This window comes from Hippoglossus stenolepis, chromosome 5 (genome assembly GCF_022539355.2).
Source record: "Hippoglossus stenolepis isolate QCI-W04-F060 chromosome 5, HSTE1.2, whole genome shotgun sequence".
NCBI lineage: Eukaryota > Metazoa > Chordata > Actinopteri > Pleuronectiformes > Pleuronectidae > Hippoglossus > Hippoglossus stenolepis.
In genome coordinates, this window is record NC_061487.1 from 25930632 (window position 1) to 25940781 (window position 10150).

General features: G+C 45.7%; 1 protein-coding gene across 1 annotated transcript in view; it reads right to left on the reverse strand.

Annotated features, from left to right (window-relative positions):
• Positions 1–10150, reverse strand: part of jph3b (junctophilin 3b) — a 33942-nt gene that overhangs the window by 12000 nt on the left and 11792 nt on the right. The window contains exons 2-3 of the mRNA XM_035157240.2: positions 8249–8735; positions 6752–7117 (exon numbers count right to left, since the gene is read on the reverse strand). Coding sequence (XP_035013131.1) covers positions 6752–7117; positions 8249–8735 — 853 coding nt within the window. The remainder of the gene's footprint in view (positions 1–6751; positions 7118–8248; positions 8736–10150) is intronic.

A 10150-nucleotide genomic window follows, 5' to 3' on the forward strand; every position in this document is an offset into this window, starting at 1 on the left:
TCCGTCTCAAATCTCTCTCTCTTTCTTTTATTTCCGCCCGTGTTCCTCTCGGCCTCTCTCTGAATTGCTCCCTCCTTCTTCATCACAATCCCCGTTTCATCTGCCTCACCCCTCTCTCTTTCTTTCGGCTTGTATCGAATACATCTTTTCCCTCAATGACAACCACCGTCTCTGTGTCTCTGTCTTTCCGAGGGCTCTCGACTCGTACACAATGGCCTCTCCAAACCCTGCATCCCTCTCCTCCTCCTCCTCCTCCTCCTCCTCCCTCCATCCTGATCTGCTCTCACTGGACAGTAACAGTCTTGATGCAGTGTTGCATGTCGATGGCTATTGATTTCTCTTTCCCTCTCTGCCTCTGTGTTTCTCTTTACCCCTCTCTGCACTCTCTGCCAGCGCCGCTGTGCCAGGCCCACAGTATTCTCAACACCAGCGTGTGTGATTGCACGCCTGGTGTTGGTGGGGGAGTCGAGGTGTGAGGAGGGGGAGGGAGGCAAGCTCTCTTTTTCACATGACACCATCACATGTAGATGTTTATTTATTTTTTTACACAGAAATAACATATTTACAAAGGTTGAACGTCACAAAACACTTTAAATCTCTCTCTCTCCCTCTCGTCCACCATCGTCTCTCCATCCACAACTTGCTCCCCCGCTCCCGTCGGCCCCGGGAACAACCTGTTTCTGGATTAATCAAACTGCCAGGAGAGAAAGGAGCTGCCTGTTCAGAGGACGCTTGATTGCACAACACAACATCCTGTCCAAAAGAAAAAGGAGAAAGAGTTCACGGACGGAGGGCAAGAAGAGACGGGGATGGTGGGGGGGGGGCATGTGGCAAAGGAGAGGTGCCGAGGGTGAGCGTGTAATGGAGAGAGGCAGCAGGAGAGTGAAAGGGAAGAAAGAAGATGGAGTTAAAAGGTGTTACGTATTCACCATCAATGAATCATTACCAGATTAATTGTGAGACAGCGTAATTACAGCGCTGCCCAAAAGGCTGACAGCCTCCATTAAAGCCAAGGGGGTGGGGGTTGGGGGGGTGGGGGCAAGCAGCAACGTCTTCTTCATGACAGGGAGGCCGAGGATTGATGGGACATTTTTTACCAGTGGAATAAAACAGAGCTGCATGTTGTTCCTGTGATCGCGTCATATTCAGTCGAAAGAAGAAGAACCTGCACCGTGGTTTTCTGATTTATTTGGTTATGATACGTGATCGTGTCTCCGTCTACGTCTGCGTCAGAAGCAACGACAACAAACAATGTGTAAAAGCTAATGAGGCACAAACTGTTTAATTAACACTGCTGGTAGAAGTGAGACCTTGATCGTGATGGTGGACACGTTGGTGGAAAGGACGAAACAGAGATAGAGGACAGCGAAGTTGACGAGAACAAAAACAAACAGAGGATGAAAGACGACCGCACAGAATGAGGTGAGGTGAGACGGGGGGGGTTACTCCAGGACTCGAGCTAAAGTCTAAGCTCCTCCGTCACGTCTCTCGGAACCAGCTGTTGATGGTGAGGATGATTCATACCTGAAAACCAACAGAGCTTTCAGGTTTGCATCAATGCTAATAGTGTGTGTGTGTGTGTGTGTGTGTGTGTGTGTGTGTGTGTGTGTGTGTGTGTGTGTGTTTAGGCTTGCTGATGAAACAGGGTCAGGGGTTTGCAGTGAATGGCTCCGTCCACAAACCACAGAGTGAGTCACCGCTACTAAGTAATCACAGGTAGCCACATCAGTGACATCAGCATATGTGACAACTGTGATCAGGTCTCTCTCACACACACACACACACACACACACACACACACACACACACACACACACACACACACACACACACACAAACACACACACACACACACAGGTTTGCAGCTGGAACTATGAGGTCAGACTGCGTGGATGGTAACAACTTCAGGGACGAGACCACAAGCCACATGCAAGTATCGCTCCACACAGATATAAGAAGCAGCAATGGAGCAAAACATCGAGATCTCTTATAATAATAATAATATAAAAATACATTTTATTTATACAGCACCTTTCAGACATAAACTGCAGCTAAAAGTCCTTTAAATGACTCGTAGCCAAGATGTTACAGGAAGTGGAGATGTGTCATCCATCTTTACAGTCGACGGACCGCCTCATCACTAAGGATCTGGACGAACAGTCAGCGACAGTTTTAGAAACGCACAGAGACGAGGAAGTTAATGAAAGAGCTGCATCATCCTTGAACCAGTTTGCCACGGGGCTTTCATTTAGATCCAACAGAAAATATATCTGCAGCCATAATTATCCTGCGAGTGAGTTTCACCTCTCAGGGCTTCTCCTAGTGTTCCACAAGGAAATACCCTGCTGCTCTGTTCTGGGACTCGCTCAGAGGAGGAGAGAGACGGAGAGAGGGAGGCTGTCCTGTCCTGGGATCTGCTGCCGTCTAAATCTGGGTTAGACATTTTGTGTGAGTGTGTGAGTGTGGAGGAGAATCAGAGTTGAGCTGGTTTCCAGGCCCGGCTGTAACTGGTAACTGGTCTTGGCAAATATTCACCACATCACCACTGAGTTTCACATCATATTAATAAAATCTGACGGTAATCTGACATGTTTCAGACGTGTGGTGGAGCTCAAAGCTGCCTCTGTAACAAAGAGCTGATAACAATAAGCTTAGGTTTCAAAATCTAGTGTCAATTCTTAACTTGGACTAATTCTAAATGTAGATTACTGCTGGTTTTTGTGAGATAATGACAATTATTATACATCATCTAATGTATAATAGTGTCTTAGGAGATACATCGTACAGTAATTAGAAGCTTTTAGGGAGTAGATAGGAGAATATTTATGTTTTACTTCTCTTTGATTGAAAGTATTTTAACTTTCTGATTTAATTCCTACTTTACTTCCCCCTTAAAGACTTATAGTCTCGCTTTTCTCTCGACTGCTTCAACTGAACTCGTGAAATAAGTGCATTCAAGTACTTTCAGTGTTGAGATCTCCTTTAAGCATAAAGTGGCACCCTACTTTAAACAAGGACACTCTGTCCCTCCCCAAAAATAATACAAGCCTCCCCCCCTCGTGCAGGAGCGCCTGTCCTCTAAATATCCAACCATGATGCTGCTTTTTAAGTTTTACACTTTTTACCCCTGTCAGACTGTCTTTAATTATTTATTTATAATGTCTTGACCCTGTCAGATCCACCCGTGGGTTCGAGGTTTTCAATGAGACATTGTTCACATCAACAGGACCTATATGTGGGGAAGTGCCTCAACCAAAGTGTTTTACCCCGTTAGCTGGAGCCACCTAGCGCCTAATATGTCTAAGATGGGGTTTGGTCAAGATTAGGAACATGTGAAAAGCTGGAAAAGTTCAATAAAGCTGCTTCCAGACATGTACCGAGCTGATTCTCTGCACTTTCTCCAGAGGAGGTGCACGTGTGAACGCAAATGCCAGAGTGAGAGCCTCCGGATTATCAGAGGACTTTCTCCCCGCCTGGCCCCCTAGAGTCTGCAGAACGTCGGGAGAAGCCCCGCTGGATTCACAGCAACGGAAAAAATAAGACACCCTCCCGGTGAAAAAGCGGTGTCACACACCGACGAGGATGTCAAGAGAGTTTGTGGCGATATGAGCTGACGCCGGCGTCTGTGTGTTTCTGTTTATGCAGGAGCTTTGCAACAAGGTTGGCAAACCAGTCAACTGCCTTCGGCTCAGAACTGTTGTCCACAGCGGCGCCGCTTGTGAAGGGGCCTCCCGTGTCCCTTTTGCCCGGGGCCCCCAAAGTCCTTTGAAATGCTCCTGTGTGTTACCTGCTCATTGTTGCTCTATTAGGCTTTAACACTGGCTGCAAAACGTACAAATCACAACTAATGCAACCTTTAAAATGTAGGACTCTACAAGTTGAGCGTGAGCACATCACCACAACAAATGAAAACCCTGTGACTGCTCCTTACGGCCCTGTCGCTCTCGTCTGCCGGTCTCGATCACTTTCTTCCTCCTGGTGCGTGACCTATCAGGCGTGTGGACGAGTTAGGCGAGCAGCTGCAGCCCTGTGTGGTCACCGCCCTCAGCAGAACACTAATGGGACTAATAGGATTGGATCTTCACGGATTCAGCTCATGTGTCCTCTTGCATGCACCCTCTACAAACACAGGCATGTTCAGCAGCTGCATTGACATCGTACACATGTAAGCCTATAAGCATATAAGGACGAGTGTGTCTGTGTGTGTCTGTTTGTGTGTTTGCCTCCGCGGTCTTTCAGGCCACCTGCCAGTATTGTTGGCATAATGCGGAAATCTCTCTCTCTCTCTCTCTGTATGTATGTCTCGCTCTTTCTCACTTTCTTATTCTCTCTTACTCCCAATTTACACCGTCTTCATCCGTCTTCTCTCTTCTTTTCCTCATTCTCGCACCATTTCTGTCTCTGGCCCCTGGACACATGCAAACCTCCCTTCCACACGTGCACGGTATGCACATACAGTATCCTGTATATAAGTTACAGCTATTGACCATGATGTCCGAGTGCCACAACATTGATCGGTTCCAAGGTTAACCGTTAATCAGATAGTGAACATAACCTCTTTTCTGACTCAGTGACACTAACCCACGATCTGGGGCCTCTTTCACTCCGCACACATTTATCACAGTTGTTGCTCGCGTCTCTCTTTTCCATCATCGTAACACAACGTTACACAACACTAGCAAACTTCTTCCTGGATTTCACTGACGTTATAGTATCTGCTTCCTGACGTGCAGGGTTTTATTTATTGTTGCACAAAGTTCAGATCAGCAAGGCTATGATGTCACTGTCTGTTTCTCGAGAAAGTGGCTAAAGTGATGAACCTGCTGTAGTTCAATTCTTTGAGGAGCAGACTTCAATAACTTCACACTTCAAGCATCCTTCTAGTGTTAAGTTTGGATTTTCTAGCTGCAGAGTTAATGTTGATATAACAAAGTAATTAGTAAAACTGAAACCTAATCCAAAACTAGTGCCTAACACAACATGTCTGACCAGATTCTTAAAAAATTCCATTGGTTCCATGTCCAGATCAAATATATTCATGCAGTATAGACATGTAAACTTGAAAGTTGATCAAACCCGTAGATGGAGGACTGCATGTCCACCGACATTTGGGATAACTGTCTTTGAAATAGATGGTTACGATGTGGAAGCGATAAGTTCTTCAATATCTGGAACCCCTTTCTGGACTGTACGTTGAGATGATGGGGTCCAGGTCCTTCAGAGGGTCTACGTGGTCCAGCATGGTCTGAGATCTCGAGGTTCATTCACTGTTACATCTCAACAAACTGGTTTTCTAGGGTTTCAGACTTTTAAGGGTGTTGATGTGGAATCAAGTAAATACTGCTTAAATGAAATGCAGCCACGATAACTGAGACAAACATTTATTATGACTTTCCGTATTTCTTTTCAGAATTGGCTGCATGAGGCAAATCAAACATATAAATAATATAGTTTAACTGTGGAACAGGATTGAAACAACCTGCCTTGCTCAGTTTATTTCTCTGGATTTATCTCTGTGTTGTTATCCAGAGTGTTCACCGAGTGTCGGTCTATAAATGAACAGTATTTATAACCATCTTCCTTTAACCAACAAGGACTGGGACCAAACTGGGTCATAGGCCCAGATCTGGTGGGTCCCCACATGACAAGAGTATCGACGTGTGTCCACGACAACAGGTCCCAGGACAGCTAATTAATTTCTGCTGTGAGTCCTGAGCTGAAAACACAGAAACGTTGCTTTAATCCAATCATTTCCTTCTACTGTAAAAGAAAAAGAAAGAGAAAAGGTCAGGGCACGTCCACTAACATGCTGACCCCAGCTGTGCTCCTGGTTTTAGTCGGGTGAGCAGAGTGATAATGAGAACAGACTCATTTCCATTCAGCTGAGCAGCTTCATCTGAGCGGCCTCAGAGCGTCGGGCTCCGCTCGCCGCTTCGCTCGCAGCGCTCCTCCCTCGCCCGTCTTTCACCTTCACCTTAATCCTGCTCTTAATCGGTCATTGATCTCAATTAAAACGTGGAATGAAGCCACGGGCGTTTTTAGGCCGAGACAACGTCAACAATGACGATGACGACCGTCTGTTAACCACGTAGTTGTAGAAGTAGCATTAGTGAAAGTCAAACCCTTGTACTTGTGGATTTATTTAATCGCTATAAGTGAAAACCATTGACTGTATATAAAGCTCCTAAAAGTTGACGTCAAACTATCTGGATCGCCCCCTGGTGGCTGGCTGCAGTATAGGTTCTGACCCCTGTCATGTTAGTGGATGGGACATTGACAAACTAAAAAAAGTAAAGTTTCTCATAGAAGTCATTTTAAGTCGTTCTTATCACACTGATGTTTGTTTCTGGCAAGTTTGGTTTTCATTGATTATTCGATGCTATAAAAATGGGGTGAAACATAATGATTGACAGCTGAGACTGACACGTGATTGGTCAAGTACGTGTATCGACTCCATCCCCCGATCCCTCCTGTACAGAGCCAAATACGCAAAATGGTGGCTTTTGTAAAACTAAAGAAATACAGAATCATTTTGATGTTTTATCGCAGTCGACTGACAGCGATTCAAACATTCTTGAAATCCTGAAAGGTGCAAAGATACAAATGAAATCACAGCACGGGGCGTAAACACAAATGCAGGAAGTGAAACAACCAGAACTGTTCTAACTGTTGGAAAAACTTTCTGTGTTTTGAGATTTACGATTATGGAGAAACAACAAAACACAGACTCATCCACAAACCACCAAACTACCTCGACAGGGCGATTTCAGACTTCTGCCGGGAGATGTCGGCGGCCTTCTGCGCTCCCTCCACGGCGCGGTCCACCTTCTCCCGGATCTTACTGGCCCGCAGGGGGATCAGGTTCTTCCTCTTCCCGCTGACCAGGATGTTCTGCTTGTACTTCCCTTCCTCCTTCGTCCCGTCGGGAAACGTGGTGCAGCCGTAGCCGTGGCGCTTGTTGCTGAGCCACTCCCCCTCGTACTGCAGCCCGTCGGAGCGCCGGCTCACTCCGAATCCCGTCCGCTTGTCATTCTTCCACTCGCCGCTGTAGGTCTCTGTCGCTGTCGCATCCACGTCGTCGTCGGCGACCGCCAACTCTGCGTCTGCATCTCCGAGACTGGGAAGGAAAATGAACACATTAGTTTGATTGTGTATTAAGGCAACAATCAATATCTGTTTTTGAATATAACCAGGTTTTAAAAGGGCTAAAATAGATGTTATAATAAATATAGAAAAACACATCAGTCAATGATTGATACATCACATGCGAACAATTAAATGGCTGAATACACGGAGCTGTTTCCAGCAGCAGAATGGAAAAAAACCCTAGAAACTTCTGCCCTTATCAACCTTGCCAGTCACTAATCAGACCTGATGAGCCACTTTGCCAACAAACGGGTTTAGAGCCGCTGACGCTTGCTGTCCAGTAATTGGTCCCTTTAAAAATAAAACACCTCAATCCAAACACTTCCTCTGGTCCACCGCTGATTGAGCACATTCGATTCGAATCAGCTGTGGTTCGCAGGAGGTCCCACCGGGGATCGGATCTGCTGTGTCCAACGTGATCAGTCAGATAATGTTAACCGCAGCTTGTTTGGATCTATGACGTCCACATGAAGGACACTTGTTTTTCATAGTACATCTTCCTTTCTTGTCCTCTCACTACACTTTCTACCTTCTAGGGTTTTTCTCTTCTCCACTAGTCAACTATCAAAACCACGAGTTGACGCTGTGCATCGTTGTGGACTATAGTCGTTCATCTGTCACGGTCATAGGCGTAGTTGTCTATGAGACTTTAAGGCTGACGATATTCCTGATTTTAAATACGCATATGCATCATGGCTGCGTTAACGTCTTCTGGGTCCAATTAACGTGACCCGTCCCCAAGATGCAGTTCCCACAGGAACGGTAGGGGGCAGTGTAGGGGCAGTACAACACCTCAAGTGTCATGTCGCCGTTTTTTATATACAAAATGCAAATTCTGTAGATTAAGATGTAAATACTTTACCAGGAGCAGATTAAACCATCATCTTTACTTGGCTACTTCTCAAATACATTAAGAGTTGGACAAAAATTATTCCTGTGACTTGTCCAATAACTTTTGGGATATTTGACAGCTACTAAAATGCAGTAGCTGTAGATGCCCTGCCCTCTAATCTCTTTCACTTCCATGTCTAACCCTTCTTTACGGAGTCTACCACCATGTTAGCAGCTGGTTCTTTAGCCTCTCTTCTCCATGGGTCATCACCTGATGGTGGAGTTGATGTCGGATGCAGCAGAGGACACGGTGCTCATCCCAGCCTCGCTCCTGAACGAGCTCTGCTTCGACCTCTGCGAGGCCAGCGAGCTCCTGGACTCGGACTTCCTCAGCTTGAGGCCGGACAGGATGGACCTCCTGAAGAGCCCGCCTTTCCTCTTCCCCTTCAGCAGCTCGGCCTCGCTGTGCGCCATCAACACGAAGCCTCCCCGGGACACCGCGGGGCTGCTGCCGCTGCTGCCCGTGCTGCACATGGAGACGCTGGTGGTCAGCGTGCCGGGGACGGGAGGAGGCCCAGGAACCACCGCCCCGGTCCGGTCCAGCAGAGCCGTGCCGTTGCTGTGTTCCGAACCGGAGCGGAGAGAGTTTATAGAGGTTCGCAGAGGGGAGCGGATGACGGCCGCCATCCCATATGGGACACTCTGACGAACTCCGTAGCCATGTCGCATCCCGCCAACCCACTGACCCTGAAAAGTTCCTGGAGAGAGAGAGAGAAACAGATTTAATACAGAGTCTCGTTCATCCAGGTCCTGATATCTTCAGGAGGTGGACGTGCAGCTCACAGAGCAGCAAGTGAGAACAGAAACGTAGAGATGATCAGTGTTAGGAAACACAACGGCAGCAAATATCTGCACAAAGCTGCCTGAAGTCATTATAGTTTATTAAATCATTGATCCGAAACACTAACTCATGCCCATCTAGATTTATTTAGATTTACACCAGGGGGTCTCCAACCCTTTTTAATTTCTAAGAGCTACTTTGACTAAATGAAAGTGGCCAAGAGTGACTATGTTTTTTATATTTGAAGCTTTTATGTGTTAACATTTCTCTACCTTTTCAATGTGTCAGTCTCACACTGTAAAATTCACATATTGCCAAAAACAAAACAAAGTAATGATGATAGACCCTCGTCTCTCACTGAGCGAATCACTTTGCCTCTTTGTGATTGTGTTAATTTGAATTTGTGCCATTTACGTATAATATCAGCTCTTTATTAGATGAGCCCTGGGGTTAAGGTCATCCCACATCTCTCTCTCTCTCTCTCTCTCTCTCTCTCTCTCTCTCTCTCTCTCTCTCTCTCTCTCTCTCTCACAGTGGAGCTGCTCCTGATCTGTGAATTGTCACAAACGTCTCAGGTTCCATCAGCGATTCAAATAGGTTTTGTGTTGTTCCCGTTTATGTCTGAATCAGGAAGTCGACCGATCTTCTTATCTCGTTATACTCAGGAAAATACTGACAAGAATAAATAAGATGTTTTTAACGAAAAGAAACATCCAGAAATATCCCAGAACTTAAATAATTTAGTACTCGACTCTTCTCTCTGTGATGTCATATTAAAATGTTTTGATAAAATAATTTGAGAAATAATTACTAATAGATAATTTTCTACTCAAGTAGACGAGTTACATTTACTTTTACTTAAGGTAAATGTTTGCGTACTTCCTCCACCACTGCTGCATTGTGGGAGAGAAGTGTGAATCCAAAACAAGAATTTAATACAGAATAATATGAGTTAAAAAGTCGACCAATCATGGGAATCTTCTTCTCGAAAGCAGCAGCTCTCTCTGTGATGTCATATTTAAAATCTTATTTTTTAATAAAGATAATTAGAGACACATTAGGATGAGAAGTTGTACATGGGTTTGTCTTCCTCTTGTCGGCTCGTCCCATTCATTCATACGCGCTCGCTGCTACATAACTGTCCTTACATCTGAAAAGTAGGGCATCTGAGTGTGTGTGTGTGTGTGTGTGTGTGTGTGTGTGTGTGTGTGTGTGTGTGTGTGTGTGTGTGTGGTTCCATCTTTCTCTCTCTCTCTCTCTCTCTCTCTCTCTCTCTCTCTCTCTCTCTTCTCACACACACACACACAAACCCACACACTCCAACGGAAGTGT